This window comes from Monodon monoceros, unplaced genomic scaffold (assembly GCF_005190385.1).
Source record: "Monodon monoceros isolate NGI ecotype Baffin Bay Population unplaced genomic scaffold, NGI_Narwhal_1 Super_Scaffold_19, whole genome shotgun sequence".
Classification (NCBI taxonomy): Eukaryota; Metazoa; Chordata; class Mammalia; order Artiodactyla; family Monodontidae; genus Monodon; species Monodon monoceros.
Window position 1 is genome coordinate 51,496,807 of NW_021703775.1, and position 22,911 is coordinate 51,519,717.

The 22,911-nt window shown below is 38.8% G+C and overlaps 1 protein-coding gene across 3 annotated transcripts in view; it reads left to right on the forward strand.

Moving 5' to 3' along the window:
- The window catches only part of SRBD1 (S1 RNA binding domain 1), a 227,307-nt gene that overhangs the window by 202,817 nt on the left and 1,579 nt on the right, over positions 1 to 22,911 (forward strand). For all 3 annotated transcript variants that reach the window (XM_029232198.1, XM_029232199.1, XM_029232200.1), the window contains exon 20: positions 20,092 to 20,276. In XM_029232198.1, coding sequence (XP_029088031.1) covers positions 20,092 to 20,276 — 185 coding nt within the window. The remainder of the gene's footprint in view (positions 1 to 20,091; positions 20,277 to 22,911) is intronic.

Sequence of the window (22,911 nt, forward strand, 5' to 3'; positions counted from 1 at the left end):
GTTTAGCCTCCATGTATTTGTGTTTTATACAAATTTTCTTCCTGTAATTGATTTCCAGTCTCATAGCATTGTGGTCAGAAAATATGCTTGATAAGAATTCAGTTTTCTTAAATTTTCCAAGGCTTGATTTGTGACCCAAGATGTGATCTATCCTGGAGAATGTTCCATGTGCACTTGAGAAGAAAGGGTATTCTGCCACTTTTCGGTGGAACGTTTTATAAATATCAATTAAATCTATCTGGTCTATTGTGTCATTTAAAGCTTGTGTTTCCTTATTTATTTTCTGTTTGGATGATCTGTCCATTGGTGTAAGTGGCGTGTTAAAAGTTCCCTACTATTACTGTGTTACTGTCAATTTCTCCTTTCATGGTTGTTAACATTTGCCTTATGTATTGAGGTGCTCCTGTGTTGGGTGCATAAACATTTATAATTGTTATATCTTCTTCTTGGATTGATCCTTTGATCATTATGTAGGATCCCTCCTTGTCTCTTGTAACAGTCTTTATTTTTAAGTTTATTTTGTCTGATATGAGTGTTGCTACTCCAGCTTTCTTTTGATTTCCACTTGCATGGAATATCATTTTCCATCCCCTCACTTTCAGGCTGTATGTGTCCCTAGGTCTGAAGTGAGTCTTTTGTAGACAGCATATATATGGGTCTTGTTTTTGTATCTGTTCAGCCAGTCTCTGTCTTTTGGTTGGGGCATTTAATCCATTTACATTCAAGGTTATTATTGATATGTATGTTCCTATTACCATTTTCTTAATTGTTTCGGGTTTGTTTTTGTGGGTCTTTTTCTTCTCTTGCGTTTCCCGCCTAGACATGTTTCTTTAGCGTTGGTTGTAAGGCTGGTTTGGTGGTGCTGAATTCTCTTAGCTTTTCCTTGTTTGAAAAGCTTTTGATTTCTCCCTTGCATCTGAATGAGATCCTTGCTGGATAGAGCAATCTTGGTTGTAGATTTTTCTCTTTCAACACTTTATGTATATCCTGCAACTCCCTTCTGGCCTGCAGAGTTTCTGCTGAAAAATTGGCTGATAACCTTATGGGGACTCCTTTGTATGTTATTTTTTGTTTTTCCCTTGAATTTAATTTTTGTTAGTTTGATTAATATGTGTCTTGGTTTGTTTTTCCTAGAGGTTATCCTGTATGGGACTCTCTGTGCTTCCTGGACTTGAGTGACTGTTTTCTTTCCCATGTTAGGGAAGTTTTCAACTGTAATCTCTTCAAATATTTTCTCAGACCCTTTCTTTTTCTCTTCTTCTTCTGGGACCCCCGTAATTCAAATGTGGTGCGTTTAGCATTGTCCCAGAGGTCTCTCAGATTGTCTTCAATTCTTTTCATCTTTTTTCTTTATTCTGCTCCTTGGCAGTTATTTCCACCATTTTGTCTTCCAGCTCACTTATTCATTCTTCTGCCTCAGTTATTCTGTTATTGATTCCTTCTAGTGTATTTTTCATTTCAGTTATTGTGTTGTTCATCTCTGTTGGTTTGTTCTTTAGATCTTTGTTAAACATTTTTTGTATTTTCTCAATCCATGCTTCCATTCTGTTTCCAAGATTCTGGATCATCTTTACTCTCTGAATTCTTTTTCAGGTAGATTGCCTATTTCCTCTTCATTTATTTGGTCTTACAGGTTTTTACCTTGCTCCTTCATCTGTGACATATTTTTTTTGCTGTCTCTTTTTTCTTTTTTTTTTTTTGAGTGAGATTGTGTCCCTGTCTTAGTGGTTATTTGGCCTGAGGCTTCCAACACTGGAATTTGGTGGCTGTTGGGTAGAGCTGGGTCTTGGTGCTGAGATGAGGACCTCTGTTTGACCTCACTCCAGTTAATATTCCCTGGGATCTGAGGTTCTCTGTTAGTCCAGTGGTTCCAACACAGACCTCCCACTGCAGGAGCTTTGACCTGACCCCTGGCTCGTGAACCAAGATCCTGCAAGCAGCATGCAGTGGCAAAAAAAAGAAGAGAGAGAGAGAGAGAGAGAGAACAATAACAAAGTGAAAAATAAAATTAGACTAGGAAACTAACAGATATGTTAGAAAGAACATAAAAATAAAAATATAGGTGAATCAACAACCAGAAGGTACAACAGTACCACAATAGTAAAAATGGAGGGAAAAGAGAAAAAAAAAAAAAGGCAAGGGGAAAGGCCGTGGTTGTGGAGGGCAGGGCCTAAGCAAGGGCAAGGTTTGGGTGGTGGGTGGGGCCTATGCTTAGGGCCCACAGGGCTGGAAAAGGCCCTGGGGGCTGTGGGGGGTGGGGCTTAGGCTCAAGGAGCAGAAGGGGCCCAGGCGTGTCCCCCCACCCCTGGTCTCAGAGGGCGGGGGACCTCACCTGGGAGCCCACCAGGCTTCCTGGTCTCGAGTGGGCAGGGCATTCCTGCTCCTCCTCTCCTCTCCTGCTCCTCCAGTCCCTGAGGGCCCCTCCCACCTGCCTCTCCTGTTCTCCCGTTGATGTCCTTCCTATGCCCCCAGTACCAATGCAGCCAGGGGTTGGCGGCGGGGGGGCCTTGGAGGGCAGGGGACCAGCCTGGGAGCTCAGCAGGCTACCAGGGCCCTAGTGGGTGGGGCAAACACCCTCTGCTCCTCTCCCACTCCTCCTGGAGGGTCCCTCCTGCCTGCCTCTCCTGAACTCCCCTTGGCCTCCTTTGTATGCCCCCAAGACCAATGCGGCCAGGTAGGTGGGGGTGCCTTGGAGGACAGGGGACCAGCCTGGGAGCTCAGCAGGCTCTCCAGGCCCGAGTGGACTGGGCAGTCACCCTCAGCTCCTCTCCTGCTCCTCCAGAGGGTCCCTCCTGCTTACTTCTCCTGATCTCCCTGGCCTCAGGGGCGCTGATCCTGTCTGGCCTCCACTTCTCCTCCCCACTCTGTCCCCCACGTCCTACCGGTTCACTTGGGGGTTCCTTCCGTCTCCTTGGGTGTAAGGGTCCCTCACCAGTGGCTGCCAGGTGCCCTAGTGGGGAGAAGATGCTAACTCAGCGTCTTCTCACACCACCATCTTGACTCTGCCCCCTAAAAACATATTCTGCATATTAGTCCTTTGTCAAATATATGTTCCACAAATATTTTGTCCCAGTTTGTGGCTTACATCTTTATTTTCTGATTAACGTCTTTTGATGTGCAGAAGTTTTTAATTTTGATGATGTCTAATTTATCCGTTTTTTTTTATATGAAGTTACTGCTTTATTTGTCCTAAGAAACTTTTGCCTACCTCAAGTCATGAATCTTTCCTCAATGTTTTCTTCTTAAAGCTTGATGGTTTTAATTTTGTTTTTTTTAATATAAATTTATTTTATTTATTTATTTTTGGCTGCATTGGGTCTTTGTTGCTGTGCACGGGCCTCCAGTTGTGGCGCACAGGCTTCTCATTGCGGTGGCTTCTCCTACTGTGGAGCTCGGGCTCCAGGCACGTGGTCTTCAGTAGTTGTGGCTCAAGGGCTCTAGAGCACAGGCTCAGTAGTTGTGGCACCCGGGCCCAGCTGCTCTGTGGCATGTGGGATCTTCCTGGACCAGGGCTCGAACCAGTGTCCTCTGCACTGGCAGGCAGATTCCTAACTACTGTGCCACCAGGGAAGCCCAAGCTTGATGGTTTTAACTTTCACATTTAAGTCAGTGATATATCTGCAGTTACATTTTGTGTATGATTTGAAGTAGGGGTCAAGGTTCATTTTCTTTCTTCATTATGAACATTTAGTTATTCCAGCACCAGTTTGAAAAACAATAGCAACAACACAACTTTTCTTTACCCATTGTTTTGTACCTTTGTTGAAAGTCAGATGACTGTGTAAGTGTGGGTCTATTTCTGGCTCTCTATTCTGTTTCACTGATCTGTTTGTCAATACCACAGTATCTTTATTACTGTAGTTTTATGCTAAGTTTCTAAGTCAGGTAGTGTCAGTCCTCCAACTTTGTTTTTTTAATATTGCTCTGAATAGTCTAGATGATTTGATTTTCCTATAAACTTTAGAATGAGCTTGTCAATTTACATTAAAAAAAACAAAACCTGGTGGGATTATGATTGGGATTACATTGAGTCTAGGTGAATTTAGGAACAGTTGATGTTCTCATAATATTTCTTGAGTCTTTTCATCATGAACTTATTTTCTTTCCATTTATTTAGATCTTCTGTCATTTCTCTCAGCAATGTTTTTTAGTTTCTAGTGTAGAGGTCTTGCATATGTTTTATTAAATGTATTTTATTCTTTTCAGCACTATTGTAAATGGAATATTTTTTAACTTGTTGCTAATTGTTTGCTGCTAATATGTAAAAACACAGTTGATTTTTTTATAGTAACCTTGTATCCCGTGGCCTTGCTAAATTCACTTACTAGTTCTTAGTATGTGTTTGTAGAGTCTTTAAATTTCCCTATATAAACAATTATGTTATCAGCAAATAGATGAAAGCTTTACTACTTCTTTTTTAATCTTCATGCTTTTTATTTCTTTTTCTTGCCTATTACAACGGCCAGGACTTTCAGTACTGTGTTGAATAAGAGTGGTGAGAATGGGCATCCTTGTCCCATTCTTAATCCTAGCACGTGGTTCTCATTTTTTTAATATTAAATAAAATTGTGGTCTCATATTATAGTAATTGTATTTTTAGTGTTTGTTGTTTGAGAAGAGGCATATGTACACATGGATTTATAGACTTCTTGCAACAATTGACATCTCCATGGGCACTAAATTAGCATTTTGCTCTGTGCAAAGCCAGTGTCTTTTTTTACTTTTTGTTTGTTTCTATGATGTAGTTCTAATGTGGTTTATAAGTTTTTCTATTTGCTTTCTAATATAAGCACAAATTTTTTGTTTCTGCATATCCCTTTTTAAAAGACTAAATAATATTCCATCAAGTGATGGAACTGCAGTTTAGTAAGAGTAGTACTAGTAGGGGTTCCTTATGATGGGTTCCTAGAAGTGGAATTACTCTGCCAAAGGGTTTGAAAGTTTATGTGGCTCTTAATATACATTGCCAAGTAACATACTGATTTGCAATGCCACCAGCAGTGTTCAAGCCTGAGAAATCTTGAGTTTCTCCTGTCAGACAGGATTTCTCTACCAGTTTTCACATGGGCTAGTTTCTGCATGTGGAGCATAAAAGCCCTACCAGTGACTGCACCCTTCGCTATGCTTCCTTTGGGAGTAGGCTTGTCTCTCACAAGCAGGGTACTTGAGGACTTTTTCATGGAAAATTTCTCTACATGAAGTTCAACTCCTGACCTTTAAAATCTGGAGACAAACTGGTAATTTATCTAATTTTGCTTACCATCCCCGTTATCCACTTTGGAACTGCGATGGTCTTTTCTGGCTTTCAAGTATACTTAGTAAAGACATCACCCAACATATAGGTAGTTCAAACTTTCACACAGTGTTAAAAAAGTGTCTTCCCAGGGAAGAAAAGCCCACTATGGATGTGATTAGGTCATCACTGGTTTGACTTCAGTTCTGTAAAAGTAAGTTCCATTGCAGTAAATTTCATTTTTATTTATATTAGAAAAGCAGTAGGAACATAAATAGCTTTAATGCTACCCTACCATGATGTCACTCCCAGAAATACAACAAAATGTGAAGCCATCAAGTCTTTTTACTTTTGTATTTATGATATTCTCTCTCACATTCATATTTTAGAAAACTGAGATCATGGTATTTTGTAACCTAAGTTAGTCATTTAGTGGTTTTAAAAAGTCTACTTTTTTTTTGGACTACTTTTATTTATATTACTTAAAAGTTTTATTTACATGTAGGGATTCTCTATTAAATATTAAAGTGTTGTATGGGCTGAATTTTTTTCTAGTTTATTTAATTTTATATCTGCTTATAATGCTATTATGCTTTTGAAATATGAATGTTTAATTTTTATGAAGTAAACCTACTATTCTTTTTCATGCTTTTATGCAAATTGATCTTCTCTTAAGATACCTGATTTCTAAGATCAATTCAGTGTTCCCCATATTCTTTTTCATGTTCTTTATGGTTTCATTTTTTACTCTGAATTTTATTGCTGATGATTTCATCCATCACTTCAAATGTACAAAGCACTGTGGTGGGGCCTGAAGAATATAAAAATGAATAGAGGTGATTTATGGTCCTAAGGAGCCTACCAAAATAGGGAGGATGAAACTTATTCACAAATAACCATAGTAAAGGTCAATAATTAGTAAGGGTCCTTTGCAAAGCACAAAGTTGTTCACAGGAGAAAGATCTCATTTCCAGATAGGAGTTTCTTATAAGGTTTCTTGCAGGAGGTGACATTTGGGCTAGGTCTTTCAGCCAGTAGAAAGAGGAAAAAAGATGTTTAAAGGGTTGGAGACCAAAAAATATAGCTCAGGTCAGATTTGAGGATTAGTTAATAGTCCAATAAAAACAAACATTCATTGAGTAGTTCCTCATTACCAGGCACTTTAGAAGCATCATTTTGTTTAAACCCCACAGCAATCTTAACGAGGTTAGTACTATTAGTATTCCCACTTCTTTAGGTATACAAAGTCTCAGATGGGTGAAGTAGAATGCCTAAGATAAGTCAGCTGGTGGAACCAAGATTTGAACCAGATCTATGACACTCCAAAGCCTGAGCTCACAATTAAAAAGCTAGTTTGGAGCCAGATTTAAATGTAATAGTAATAGTCTTTCAGATTTAAGGGAATCATACCCTTAAAGACAGTCTGTGTTCAGCACAGAAATGTAACAAGGCTTGTGTTTTGTGTGCTTCTAAAGGAAAAAAAAAACCCCGAATATCTGTAATATGCTAGCTTTGACTGTTATTCTCTATCATCACATGGCTGAAATTAGACTCTCTCTTTCTTCTGGAGAAAACATTACCTCCTCCAATAAAGGAAACTTTGCCTATTTATTTTATTAAGGGATCTGTAAGAAATGGATTCTTCACATAGAGTATGTAGAATTTTATGCTGTTCTGCTGCAGGCATGATGTTTCCTGAGTATTGCACTGAAAAGAATTCCTTTCATTATGCTGTTTAGAATGAGACATGTACATTTCAAAATAAGCAGGTTGATAGTGACATTTGGTATCTTCTCATTTTAAAAGACAAGGAGGGTGAAGAGCAGGAGTAGCATACTCATCCTAGAGTTGCACTCACCTCTGCCAGAGGGTGTTTTTAAGTAAGAGAGAAAGGGGTAATTTGAGGTTTTCAGTAAACGTCCATTTAAAAACAGTAAGAAACTCCGTATTATAGAAGATATAAGGGGAACATGGGATTAAGAAACCTACTATTGCTACAGGTAGTTTTTATTTCAGTAGTCCTTTGAACCCTTTCTGTTCTCAATCTCTTACTTGTTTCAGGATCTTCTCACATTTAGTTGATTACTTTACATTCCACGTCACTGAAAAAACTGAGAGCTACCTTCCTTATAATTGTCTCCATATCTTTACTCATTCTGTCCCACACTTCCCCAAGCTACCCTTCCATCACTTGATTCTGCTTCTCTTCCCATTCTCACGTCTCACTGGTTGTCGCTAAGGACACTTGACCTTGGCATTCTCTTGGTCTCTCTGAGTCATAGTTGCCTCACCTCTAAAAGTTGGTGTGGGGTAGTGTTAGAGTGACAGCCAAGTGAATAAGGTCTTTTAACTTTGTAAAATGTTATGACTGTCTCTTGTATCTTTAATGTCTCCATAATTTATCCCTTTTGTTTTCCCCCCCGGGCATATTGTTGCTCTGGTCTCCCATTCTTCACTTCCTAAAAGCTAAAAGCAGCAACCACTTTTTATCTTACTTCCTCCTAGAACTTCTCTCTCAGTGCTCCTTTTTCTCATTGCCAGACTTCTCAGAATTATCTGCCTCTAATTTTTACTGTTTGCTTTCTCCCAGCCTTTATAGATTGGCTTCTATCCTTACCACTCTTCTGGAATTACTCTCTCAACTAATGACTTCCTGATTGTCAAAATCAGTGGCCTCTTTCTGTCCTTAAACCACTCACCCATTCTGCAACATTTGACACCAGCAACTTACTGATCTTCTTCCATGACTGTTTTCACATTCTGTCTTCTCTGACTTCTTTCTCTGGCCCTCTAAATGTAGATATTCTTCAAGTTTTTACCTTAGTCACCTTCTTCTTTTATTCTATATTTTCCCCTGAATGACTGCATCCACTCACATGACTATCTTTATCTCTCACCCCTCCACTGCTAATTCCAATCCTATATTTCAATATCTCTAGTCCAGGCCTTTCTCCTAAGCTCTAGCTCTCCTTTTCCATTTACCTGTGAGAGATTTTCTCATGAATATCTTAGCAGCTCCAACTCAATATATCTAAAACTAAAACTTGTATCCTCCTTTCTCCCTCCCTTTATAACTCCCTCTTTTCCTCCCACTAATCCTCCTCACCGGCCCCATATAAAAACAAGACAGGGCTTCCCTGGTGGCGCAGTGGTTGAGAGTCCACCTGCCGATGCAGGGGACACGGGTTCGTGCCCCGGTCTGGGAAGATCCCACATGCCGTGGAGCTGCTGCGCCCGTGAGCCATGGCCGCTGAGCCTGCGCGTCCGGAGCCTGTGCTCCGCAACGGGAGAGGCCACAACAGTGAGAGGCCCGCGTACCGCAAAAAAAAAAAAAAAACAAGACAGACAAAAAGGCTTGGTCTTCCTCTCTTATCCCATGATGAATAGTTAATGGCACTACTGTCTTTCCATTAATCAAGGCTGGAGTTAACAGATTGTTCATTCATTCATTCATTCATTAAACATATACCTTCTGAGTGAGTACCTGCTGTATTCCAGGTACTGTTCTGCAATCTTGGAGTACATTCAAAGATCCCGGCTCTCAAGGAGACAGATAGTATACAACCAGCATAATAAATAAATTGTATAGTTGATAAAGGTGATAAGATCAGTGGGAAAAAGAGAGCAGAGTAATGGGGATCAGGGTTACCAGGGTTATGGATAAGGGCTTGCCAATTTAAGCAGGGTGGTCAGGGTAGACCTAATTGACAAGGTGACATTTGAGCAAAGTCTTGATGGAAGTAAAGGAGTTAGCTGTGCAGATATCTGGGGGAAGAGTGTTCCAGGAAGAGGGACCAGGCAGTGTAAAGGCCCTAATGTGGGAGCAGGCCTGGCATGATCAAGGAATAGCAAGGAAGCCAGTGAGGCTAATGCAGAGTGAGCAAGGGAGAGAAAAATAGGAGATCAGGTGAAAAGGGCATTGGGAGGCTATTTTAGGGACTTGGCCTTAATTCTGAGCCAGAATCAGGAGCCACAGCAAGGTTTTATGCTGAAGAGTGACATGCTCTGACTTACATGTTAAAAGGATCCTGTTGTTTGCTGTATTAGGGGGACTATAAGGAGTGGTGGTAGAAACAGGGAGACAAGTTAGACTAAGTGCAATAATCCAGGGGAAAGATGTTGATGACTGAGACTAAAATGATAAAAGAGTTGGTAAGAAGTTATCAGATTCTAGGTATATTTTTAAAGAAGAGTCAATATGATTTGCTGACAGATTGAATGAAGGGTATGAAAGACAGTAATTGTGGATATGAATGACAAAAATTATGTGAATGCCAGAGACACTGGTGGATGAAGTGGAAACTCGTTGTAAAGGAGGGCAATGGGGGAAGAGAGAAGTTAAAGAACTAAACTTTGATCACCACTCCCCAGTGGTGTCTTCTAGTCTCATGGCTTTAGGACACAGACTGATATGACATTATTTGTTTAATGAAAGAATAAATGATAGAAATAAAGAATGAAAGATGACTACATAGGAGAAGACTGAGGAAACAGAACTACTTAGCGACTGACAATTTTGTTTTTATTTATTATAAATTTATTTATTTTTTAAATTTTATTTATTTTTGGCTGCGTCGGGTCTTTGTTGCTGCATGCGGGCTTTCTCCAGTGGGGCTACTCTTCATTGTGGTGTGCGGGCTTCTCATTGCGGTGGCTTCTCTTGTTGCAGAGCATGGGCTCTAGGTGCACAGGCTTCAGTAGTTGTGGCACGTGGGCTCATTAGTTGTGGCTTGCGGGCTCTAGAGCCCAGACTCAGTAGTTGTGGCACACGGGCTTTGTTGCTCTGCGGCATGTGGGATCTTTCCGGACCCGTGTCCCCTGCGTTGGCAGGTGGATTCTTAACCACTGTGCCACCAGGGAAGCCCAGGAATTGACAGTTTTAATAGAGCAAAATGAAGTGTCTAGCTTTATTCCAATTAAAAAAAATTTTTTATGTAGTCTAAACTGGCTGAGGTCAATGCAGTTGTGTAAGCAAAACTGTTGATAGAACCTCTCGATCATCCTTTCTGCCATTGTGTTGAGTAAGTGCTTCTTTGAGAATCTTTTGTGGATTGAAGGGATTTTAGGACCTCCCCAAATTAAATCCCGAGCCTCCACAGAGTATTGTGTCCAGAGCCTGGGCTTTCCTAGATTTTACAGACTAGAAAACAGAGACAGACCATGACAGAGGATTATTTCCCATTTTCTACCGTCCTCCAGAAATTGCCACAGTGTCTCCACGTGTGAGTGATTTCATCGCGCTGGCTCTGCGGGCCCTGAGTGAAATCGCCAGCAGCCTGTGTGTGGGGGGGTGCCACCCCCCACGCCTCCTCTGGTTTTGTCCTGCCATTCTGGTAGATCAAGAGAGCCAAAGGCAAGTGTCCGATTTCCCCTTTTGCTTGAACGAGGTACCAGGAGGCAGTGCTTTGTGCCGCAGATTATGCTGATTGGTACGTGTCCCAGTGAGACCTGGCACCCTCCCAAAGAATCTGCTGCATTAAGAAGCTGATTCGCTCCAGATAGTTAAGTTCTTATGTTGTTATGTTCTTGATTTAACTTGAGAAATGCCAGGAAATTTAATGTTAAATTTTTACTCGGCACTCATTTTGATAAAGCTTTAGCTAGTATTTAATTGTTATTTCTATTTTGGCCATCAGGGAAAAGTTTTAAAAGGTTAGTTTCTAGAAGTGGTTAACAGCCTGTGTAGCAGGAATATGACATGCAGCACCAAAATGATGGACTAGGTAAGTTGTCTTTCGAGGGATGATTTATATCAGTATCTGCACTGTTCTAATAGTAATGTGATATTTCCTTTATTACTGAGGATATACCTATTTCTGACCCTTAGATCAATGTGGAAAAGTATGTTTTCAGAGAGTAAATAACCATTAACTTAAAATTCAGGTCTGGAACAGGAGTAATCATATAACCTCACAAAATATTTTCCTGGAGACAGGAGCTCTTCTGTACAAAAGCCAAGCACTGTTTATTCTTAATTTACGGAAAAAACTTGTGTCTGGTTTTTAAGACCAGAAGTTGCTCAAACAGTACAAACTTCCAATTATAAGATGGATAAGTTCTAGAGATCTAATGTACAGCATGGTGATTATAGTTAATAATATTCTATTATATACTTGAAAGTTGCTAAGAGAGTAGATCTTAAATGTTTCACCCCCCAAAAAAGAAATGGTAATTATGTGACCCGATAGGGGTATTAAGCTAATGCTGTGGTGGTGATCATTTTGCAGTTGTTAAGTGTATCAGATCAACAGGTTGTACACCTTAAACTTACACAATGTTATGTGTCAGTTACATCTCAATGAAGCTGGTGGGGAGAAAACCCACAAAAGTAGAATTAACCCAACAAGGATTCTGTGTTTAGATAAATGAATACATGGATCCCAACTGGTGCTTCCGGGCTAAAAGCAGTTGGGGGCCAAGGGGGTGGAGAGTTCCTTCGGAGGTCCTGCCTTGCTCTCTGCCATGGAGCTAACATAGTCAAACCAGACAGTGACTGGTGGCCCATACTGAAGACCTTTAATGACTGAGCAGATCTCAATCTCTGTTTCTTTCCCATTCCTGTTCAAGGATTGAGCACCTCTGAACTCTTTTTTTTAGCGTTGCTTTCAGAGGTTTTATCACGTTCTTCCCAAGTTTAGCTTTCTGCCCAGCAAGAAGAGAAGCCTTCTAGCTAATAAGCAGCTGTAATACAGGGAGTTGAGGTTGTTTTTGTTTTAAAAAAACAAAACAAAATGGCAGAAGTAGAGCATTGGTATTCATAGTTTTGACTGTGAGCAACTCAGAAGGCCCATGACTTGTGGTGCTTTGTAATTTTTCGGAGGGGTAAGTCAGTCTAATGAGTATGTCTAGCACACCTCCCACATCTAAAATTCACTGCAGCTTTATTCTGCATTCACGTGCCAACTAACTTCTACAATGATAAAAACATGTTTCTCTCTGGGAAACTTTCCTGAAAAGAAACCCAGCTACAAATGCTGTAAAATAAATGAAGATTTGATAAACAGACCTAAAAAGTTACTTGCAAATTTGGAAGCTCTTAAATTTTTCTGGACTTGCCTCACAGGATTTGGCAGCATTCGGACATGAAAATTAAGGCAGAATCTTTTCTGGCTTTTGATAAGTGATGCCTTAGGATGTGTATCAGTTAGTTACTGCACATTAACTTCTTCTATGGAACTATGATTAGACAATATTAGATTGCCTTTTCATAAAGAGACATAGCATCATAAAAGAGAGACCAAACCTAAAGATGATAAAAGGACAGATTACTAAAAGTGATTTCTGGTGTTTGTTTTTTTCTTGTTAATACTATAGCTAAAAACCCAAACAGCTTACTATAATTCCCAGGAAGTAACATTCATCATATTTTTGAAAGTGCTTTCACAAAAGGAAAAAATGATGAAAGAGATTCTACCCATTTGAGAATCAGATGACCAGGATGTGGGGTACTTAGGAACTGATTGTCATATCTGATGTCTTACACACTGTTCCAACACACGCTGCATGAAGTTTTGGGCAAGGCTAGTAGAGGTAAATAGGAGGTTTAAGAATCTGAGATGGTACCTAACTTCCCACAGCTCACTGTAGAGGCAGTACAGTGCCAGACTGCGGAGGATTCAGAGCATGCCTATTTGATCTGGGAAAGTTATTCAGCCTCCCTCTACCTCATTTCCTTATCTGTTAAATGAGGATAATAATAGTACCTGTCTCATGGGATTGCATGAATTAATGTACATAGAATTCTTAGCACCTGGGACGGAGTAAACTATTGTTATTGCTATAGTCATTGCTGTTATTTTTGTCGTGATTGAGAAGGGGCTGCCAAGCTGACTCATAAAAGAAAAGGAGGGGGGGATTGATTTACAACTGTTAGTTTCCCAGGGGAAAAAAAAGTTTTACCATGTGAGCCAGATATAATTAAATTATAATATAATTTAACATTGTTCATTAATGTTAACACTGGGTCCTGGAATTGAAGAAAACACTGGTTTCTCACCTGAGTATCTGGAGTAGCCTTGTAGTACCCAGTGGAACAGAAGTGAGAGGGAGTTGCCGACCAGCCATAAAGTTGTGCTTGCTTCAGTCTCTTCCAGTCTCCAAAGTATTTGCCCTTCTCCTTCTCTTCTCTTCTTCAGGTTTAGATCACTCAGTCTGGAGCCTGAAACTCAGTAGGGTATTGATTTAGTCTCCCATTATCTCCCTTCTCCCCTTCCTGTCCCCACTCTAGCTATGGATTTTAATCTTAGCCTGTCTTCTGACTCTCTGTGTGACCATAAGCAAATCCCTTTGACCTCAATTGCCCACTCTTTAAATGGAATAAAAATGGCTCTGCGCATTCAGAGGACAACTGGGGAGATTTATGGAAATGCATTTTCAAATTTCTTAAAAGGAGGATTCCTTGACAGGATGGAATTCATAGTAAAAAGGCTATTTCCCAAGGAAGAAAGTTCTTTATTACAGTACATGGGCTTTATCACCTAGTAGTGCCAGAGCTGTTTAATTTTAGCTCTGCTATCACTAGCCTGTATGTTTTTGAATACTACTATTTTATTTGCCCTCCTCTTTCAAATATTCACAGGCACTAATCCACGTTATGGCTTTACAGACAGTAAATTAAATTACATGAATTCTGAACACAGTGTTTTTGAGCTGTAGAGAGTCCGCAGCCTTTGAAACCACTAACTTAATTTTGTATAACTCTTATTCGGTAACTCAAAAAGAGCCAAACTTTTTCCTTTTGAATTTGGTTTAAAAAATAATAATAAATTGCTCCCAGGCAGTGGTCCTGGGTGCCAGATTTTATCTGGGATCTAAATCTTCTCTCTACATTGAAAATCTGCCAGAGTTAAGAGGTAAGCAATGCTAATGAAGATGTGATATATGACTTTTACCTTAGCTACAACCTTGTGGTCTCAGCTATGTGACTTTAGGCAGGTCACTTAATCTGTCTGAGTTTAGATTTCCTTATCTGAAAATTTATATCCACAATAAATTGTTGAGAGAATTAAATGAACTTTAAATCTTTATTGAGCACTTTCAAAATATCTATTTGTCTGCATATAAAATCCTACCTCTAAAAGAGCAGATATAAGTGGAAGATTATTCCAATAGACTGTCAGTACTTAAATTAGAATAAGTTCATTCAAGGCAAAAGCTCTGTTACCATCTTTCATAGAGTCTTCTTCCCCAGTAAATAAATACTTATTGAAGAAAGCTGAACACTTTTCTAAATTATTTTTAATTCACTTTAGCATTTTGTCACATTCCTTTGAAGAGCCTTGATTTTAGCAAATCTTTATCATTTGAGGGTGTTGTGTGTGTCTGTGTGTATAAGTATGAGCATGTTTAAAACAACCCAGACTCAATGGAAAGAGGATGATCACACTGAGTAATTGGGTTGTTTGGGGTTTTTCTGTGTTTTTTAAATGGGGATTATTGTTTTAACAAGTGTAATAAAACTGATTTTCCTTTGTCACTTGTAAATTTATTTCTAAGATAAGATTTTAGAAATCTTTAGAGCAGTAATCACAATATGTCAATACATGACGCTTTCCCATTTTTATATACTCACACTCATTTGGATGTGTGTGTGTGTATATATACACACACATACACACATATTTGGTTTTTTAAATTATATCTTTAATTATATCATAATATGTCATACCTAGTAAGTGGTTCTGAAATAGGAAAAGCTACATACAAATCGATGCTGCTTATTCTTTGTGGCATTGGTTATTATTTCACTGATCTTAGATATTTTTTTTGATGTAACTATATAAGCAATGTCTTCTTCAATTATTTCTAAAGAGAAGATCATCCTAAATCTCACACTTTTAGAGGATATCACATTTTAACTGGCTTTTTTTTTTTTACGAAGTCAATTCCCTGTACTAAATTGCTAAAATAAAATAAAACAGCTTTCTAAGAATATGTTTGTTCTCCTACCTACAATTAATGCAGTGTGCATCGAGTATCCAGTTTCTGTGCACGTATCAATACAACAGACTTTTGAAAAAGGAGGAAACATTTACTAAGTTCTTCAAAGTTAGAAGCAGGTAAAGTCTGATGCTTATAAACCAAGTCTTTTGGAAGACAAACTGCATTCCTTAATCTATGGCAGCTTCTCCTTTTTGGTTCTTCTTGTTTTTTTCTGCTGCTCATAGATCCAAGAGTGTGTTTAGATGCAGGAGGTGCTCCAAAGACACTCCGAATGTTTCCAAGCAATGACACTGAAAGTGCCCCCCTGCCACCCAGATAGCTGCATACCATTTAAAACTATACTTTCAGATCAAAGTCTATAAAGGCTTTCAGAACAACCTTGTTAACCCTTTCTGAAAGGGTTACATTTTTAAAAAGTTTATCTGCAGTATATAAGTTATCAAAAGCTATTAAGTTCTTATGAAAAATTACTTGCTATAACTTTCCATGGCTGATGATACGCTAGCAAAAGCCATTTCAGTATCACCTTCACTAGGTACCTACTAGCTTCTAATTAAGCACAGTCGGTTGGTTGTTCTGTGGGCCTCTCTGTAAATGCACTCTACTTGAATTTACTATTACTTGTGGATTTTGCACCAGCAAAGATTTTTAAGGATTCTGGCCCAGTTCAGTTTCTCGGTTTAACAGAGGTTAGAAATTGGAAAAGATTCTTTGATGTTGATGAAAGTGCAGTTCACACTGCCACCCCTTTGATTTGACTGCTGAAACAGCAGATGTGGTAAAGCCACACTCCTTTAAGTGAAACTAAAGGGTGCTGCTACACGCTCACCTGGGTGAATTTCAGCTCCTGGTAGATAGTGTAAAGGGGTAACAGGTTTCCCTCCTTAGGCACGTTGGAATTATATTTAGTCTTTATTATTAAAAGCAGTAAATTTTTAAATATATATAGAATCTGTGGTTTTCGGTATAACAAATTATTGCCGAACTTTTGTGTCCCACCTCTTCCTCTATAATCAGTTAAGTAGGCCAGGTTAGCTCTTAGAGTGTAAGCTCTCTTTTAAATCATTGAATGCCGTCTGCCTGTATTGCAAATAATGACCTGCTTTATCTGTAACTACTTTTTCTAAAATGACTGTGCTCTTGCATTTATTGGTTTATTGATGTGATTACTTTAAGACAGTAAAAACTAATGGATAAAAATAAAGTATAAAAGTCTCTTTTAAAAGTGTCCTGAGTGGATAGACAACTAGAAGTACTTTGCCCTTGCAACATGGTTCTTTGCAGAGTCTTAAATCCGGTGTGTTTAGCCCACAAAGCACATGTTAATATTAAGTTGTTTTTAAAGTGATGGAGTTGGATCACCACGGTTCTTCTGTGCTCTGTGGGGTATCATGTTGCTTTAGTGTAATGAGTCCTGGGCTCCTAAATTTTTTTCTCCATGCTGGAAATGATTACATAAAACTGAATGGCTATATCTGAAGTCTTATGAATCTTGAGAATTTCTTATTCTTCAGGAAAAATATTACAAAGACTTTTCTTATTTTTTGAGGGGGAAAACTAGCATTTGTAACAAGTTTCTGTTAAAAATATCAGCGATTTTAGGTTATATAGCATTCTGTTTGAAAAACAAGCAGTCTTTCTGCTGCAAGGTCTGTATTTTAACTTTGTGCAGATGTGTGCTGAAAGAACATGATGTGCTTATTTGTTGCATTTATGCTACTTTCTTACTTTAAGTAAGATGGATGAAATTACATATTAAATAAAAACAGCAGGTCAGACAGCAGTCCTTAGCAAACTGAAAGCCTTCCAGAGACAGTGAAGAAAATGAGACTATGATTTTAATAACGCATGGACTTTTGAGAGAATTGTCTACTTAAACGCATATATATAATAATTTCTCTGTGGGATTTATCAGTGTTAACTGTCTAATGTTTAAAACTAATCTGCCATTAAATTGTGTTGGTGAAATGTTACCCAAAGTATTGTTTTATATCTTAACCAAATATAGCACTTTAATTTTGATGTAACTGCGGTTATAGACAGACACACACTGATATGTATAGCATGAAACTCCAGTTGGTGAAAAGAGCTGTGTGGCCTTGGGCAAGTTATTTAACCTCCCTAAACCTCAATTTTCCCTTTCTGTATGATGTGATACCTACCTTTCAGGATTATTGTCAGGATTAAATGAGAACATCTATCAAGCACTGTTTTTTCAGAACATATTTTTCAGAACATGTTCACATACATTCTTACGTTCACATAAAGTACAGTGTGTTTTTATATGGTACTTTTGAGCCAGAAAGTACTTTGTATTGTGTATTTCTTATTATACTCAATTGTAAAATGAAACTGTGTATTGGACACTACTTATCACACTTGATTCTAGAGTAAAAATTGAGAATAATGTAGAATAAATTATTCTTACGTTATTTAAAGAACACATGTTTATTGAGTGGCTACTGAGCAAGAAACATTGTTTCCTATCATTTACAGTTGAATATATTTGAAATCCAATAATGGAGAGGTCAAACTCAAGCTATTCCCAGTTCATTTTATAGTCCCTCTCCGCTTTTGTTTCCTGTTTTCCTTTTTCTGCAACCCTGTTGTAACTTTAAGAAAGTTTTCAAAATAAAATAGCATCTGACTTTGTTTCATAGTCATTTAAAAATGGGGTTGATCAATACTGAAGCATTAGCTAGGAGCACAATTTGGTGCTTTTTTATTGATTTCACTTACCATTGCCCTCAGGCTTGTGTGTGTGAGGATGAAAATAATATATGAAATATGCACCCAGGTTAAACAAACCAATATCCTTTGTACATCTGTAACCACTATAAACAGAATTCTTTATATGGAAGTTACTTTAGGAGCAGTTAGTTACACACACACACACACACACACACACAAACACACAAACACAAACACACACACACACAACCTTAAGACTCCAAGTAGCCTCCTGAGCCAGTGTTTTTGTTATTGAGACCAAGACTTGTACATTACTTTGGGAAGTTTCTGCCTTTTAGTTACTTTTATTAGCTATAAAATGCTATTCAAGGTTATTATAGATTTTCAACTCATGAATATACTTTTTTTGGCATTTTATCAGTTGATTGTAAGCCAGAATCTTGGGGATTTGAAAGATGTTCTGCTAAATAGCCAGTTGCAGACCAGTCAAGCCAAGAGGGTAAATACCAGGGAAGTCTGCTCAGCAGGGCCTGTTTTATCTAGAAAGTTGTGCAAGGAAGTTGGCTTTGGGCAGAGGTTGTCCTGTGTCATCTGCCCCATCAGTCAGAACTTTAGCAGCTGTTCCCTGTCACTAGGGCCCTTGTGTGCTACTGCTCATCCATCAGCACTAACAGATACCGCTGCCTCTCCGTGGGCCAGGGAAGCCATGGACACACAGAGATAAAGTGTGTATCTCACTGGCCATCAGTTGGGATGGAAGCTCATTTAAAAAAAGGGAGCCCAAGCAACAACTCCTTGGTCTTTCATTAAACCCTTAACCAAAATATATTCAAGAACATAAGTTGGATTTTGGTGAATCTGTTTCTGACTAAAAATACAGCTTTGGAAAGGTAGGAGGAACCTCTTTGTTCGAACCCAAAGAGATGCCCCTGGCTAAATGAGAGTTGAGAGAGCTTTCTCCACCAGATAACAGATTATCACTACCAGATTATCACTGAAGAGGCCTTTTCTAGTTGAACACAACAATGTAAGAAAAGACTGAAAATCACAAGTATTCCTTTTGTGATCATGCAGCAACCTGACAAATGGGATACCTCCCGATTCTGATCATAGACAAGCCTCCGTTTCCTTTTCCCCTGTTTGTATTCCAGAGACATCATTAGAGGAAAGGAGTTGAGGGCATTAGTATCACTATCTGTCTGATTACCGTGTTGACATTTTTTAAGAGCCATTAATCATAGGGAATGGAACTTGATGTAGAAAAATACCCAGCCAAGGAATATCAAGAAAGTAAGCTACAGCCTAATATTCAGATGAGATTGAAGGGAAATTCAGCTTAACCCTATAATTGTTTTTTTCTTAATTAACTTATTACTGAACTCCAAAGCTAAGTAATTGAGAGGTAGCTGTACAAGCAAGGGAAATGGTAAACATAGCAAAGGAAATTGAGAAAGACAAATGTTTTTATTTTATAAATATTGCAGCTATATAATATGTAAAGAATATAAAGTAATATTCATCTTAAGATTATACAATTGAGGTCTTGCTTGCAATGCTTCCATTTTGGAAGAAAGTTACTTTTTCTTTTTGATAAAATCCCCTCATATTTTTTCTGTTGACTCTGAATGCTTAATGTACTTGATATTATTTAGTCCATGTGAGGCTTGACTGTTGATGGAATTTGAGAATTATTAGGTTGAGCGTATGCTTGCACAGGTAGCACTGTCATCATGGGTACACAGAAGTAAAGAGCAATGCTCTGGCATATGGATAGAGTGATTTATTTGTCAAAAGCTGGCAGTGCTTGTTGGATGTTTTGCCAGATTTTGATAGCATCAATTTATTGTTTGCCTAATAGATAATTTAAATTCAAATAAGTTTTCCCAACTGAAATTTTGGGAAACATGAAGCAAATATAGGTATCCTTATTTAGAAAATATATATGACACTAAACTCTAATGAACATTGTACTGTAAGACATTTCTGGTGCTGATTCTGAGCAGGTGCTTCATTGGAAAATAGCACAAAAACCTAAAGTTATCCCCTCCCTTTTTTTCCCCCAAGACACATCATCTATTATGGCATGGGACACACAGTAGATTTTCAGTAAAGACCAATTGATTGATTGATATATGGATCTGAGATGAATAAGGAGTGACCTGTAGAAGGAAATTGGAAAATAAGTAATATTATTAATAAGTGTTGGGGTTTTTTTTCCTCTGCAGGTTTTTGTCATTTGTTGGAGGGACACTGTGTGAGATTGGCAAGCCTGAAATGCAACAAAAAATAAATTCATTGCTTGAAAAAGAAGGAATAGAGAAAACTGCAGAAAGATTGCCAACAACAGTACACACCTTACAGGTCATCATAGATGGTCTCAGCCAGCCTGAGAGCTTCGACTTTCGAACAGGTAAACAATTGAACTTGAATAACAGCACCTTTCACTTGCATAGCTCGCAATAATCCTAAGCCGTTGGATTCTCCATTCTCCCATTCTATCCATGAGAAAACTAAAGCGTAGTGACCTTCCTTCAAAGTCATTGCAGCTAGTTACTATCCAAAGCTGCAGCTAAAGCCAGGTCTCCAGAACCCTTGTCCCAGGCCTATTTCCCATCACACTAGACTAAGTGCATCATGCATGTGCTGGCATGTGCATGGAGGCATGCATCCTTCATGATCCTTTTGTAAACTGTTTTTACCTCATAAGAGTTAGAAGTCCAAGGTAAAGCATTCGATTCACAAACTAAAGTGAATCTTCTCCCTAAATTACAGCCTTCCAAGTTCCTGGATTCTATGTCAATGAACACATTTAACAAATAAGATACTATCTCTCTGTTGATTCTCCTTCTAACTAAAAGTCTCTCAGCTTTCAGCACAGGTAGATGGTGAAGGAAGTATAACAGCCATAGTTGTTGAGAGCAATGACCCGGTGAGAAGGAATTAAGGTTTCAAATGACCTACTTCCCAAGGAAATTTGAATAGGAAGCCCTTAGATTTAAATGAGTCTGTGCTTGTCTCACACCAGTTTTATGATACCATGTTAGGGCTTGGCTCTTTGCATTCTGGGCTGGGCTGTGTTGAGGTGGTTTCTTTGAAAAGGTTTAAGGGAATTTGTGCTAACCCAGCAAGCTCAATGCACCATTCCCTCAACTGTTGTGTAAGTTTGAAATTAATTTTAAGGTTGGAGAAAAATAAAATGAAACATACAGTAAGACCTGTGCCAGAAATGCAGGAGTAGAAGCCTCTGTGTGGTCCATCCAAAGTGAATATTTCAGTAGACAAATCCATCTCCCTTTGCAGGTATTCTTATGTGTGAATTCCACCTAGGTGTTATCTAGCAGGAATACTAAGTGAGCAGTAGTTTTCAAGCACGGTGGGATTTGAGGGTGCTATGCCTAGAACCACTACATTAGAGGGTTGGCAAATATGCTCTGTACTGGCTTTTCTTGTCCATCTTATTTTTCGGTCTTGGCGTTGATTGCTCCATTATCCCAGTTACACTGTAGACTCAGAGCAAAGATCAATACTCAAATTATATAGTTCAGCTAAACAACCAACAGCTAAGTTGGTCCTTACCTGGTTGAGCAGAAACAGATGCACCTGGGCTCTCAACTGAGCTTACCAGTTACTGCAGTGTTTATCATTGTGACAAGTGAAATTTCAAATAAATCTCTTTGAAACAAACTTTTGCCCTAGAGTAAGTCACAGTTTCCTAGATGCCTGAGAACTTTCGTTTTAATACTAAAAACATCCCGAGGAAGGAAGGCAGACAGTCTTACTTTTGAAGGGGCAGATAGTATTTTGGATGTTTCTGTTTTACAGTATTTATGCTACATCTCTTTTCTTTTCTCCATTTTCTCAAAATTATTTCCTTTCTTGCCTCATTCTTTCTTCATACTCATCCTGTCTTCTGTTTTCCCAGTGACATAATCAATTCTATTTTGTTAACACTCTGGTTGACAGTTGCCATAATTGGCTTCATCAGAGGCATCCAGGTGACAAAGGACTGAATATGTAGCCTTGGCAATCAAAGTGTTAAAGTTTGCCAGGTACATGGAGGATTTCTGATTTCTCAGTGACCCAGGCTGTCTTCAGAAACATGTTAAGTAGTTCTTGACTCTGATTTTCCATGCGAAATTAAACTAAGCAGCTGATCAGGAACCCTTGGGGAATCTGTAGCAGCTGGACCTCTGTAAGAAAGAAGGGGGAAAAAAGCTTCTAAGCATAAAAACAATGCCTATGGGGCCTCAGAGACCATCCTACCTCTGACCCTGATCAACAACTTTGTTTCACTTTGCTTTGACACAGTCCTTGCCCAGTGTAATGGCGCATTCAGTGGGTTTTTTGTTTTTGGAATTCACTGCTGCAGCATCAGGTGGAATTCTACACAATCAATTCCAATGTTAACATATTGTTTTTTTATGAAAAAAATGAGATTTCAGGTTTAAAGAGGGTTTTTTTTTTGTTTTAAAGGCAAAAGGTGAATATTTTAAAAACATTGATTTCAATATGGTTGGTCTGGGGGAGGGGAACCAAGAGGTGACCAGTTGTTAATACAAATGTAAAGGATAGCTTCAACAAGTAATCAGGATAAAGGCAACAGCTGTGGAGGAAAAGGAAATGGAATGGGCGGAGGGGAAAATGAGGTCTTAGTAAAAGGAGATTGGAGCATAGAATGTGTTCTTTGTTATTAGAGTCAACATTCAGTAATCCTAGGAAAGGGGGCCAAGAGGAGCATGGGTAAATGGGTAAACGGAATCCACAGATAATCCAAAAGCCCCATTTAAATTGTGAGTTGTAACCTTCTCCACCATAAAACATTTGTTGTTGTTTTTGTTTTGTTTTAACTAAAGCCGTAATGATTCCTTGGCAGGCTTTGTGCCTGCCTTTGGGTGTGTAGTGTTAATGAACAGAGAAATGTACTGGAGTGAGCAAGGGAAGAGGGCTGTAAGGAACTTGAGAACAGAGATCTATGGTTCATCTTTGTCTCTCAAGCACCCAGCGGAGTGCCTGGCCAGGAGGTAATAATAGGGGTTAATAAATGT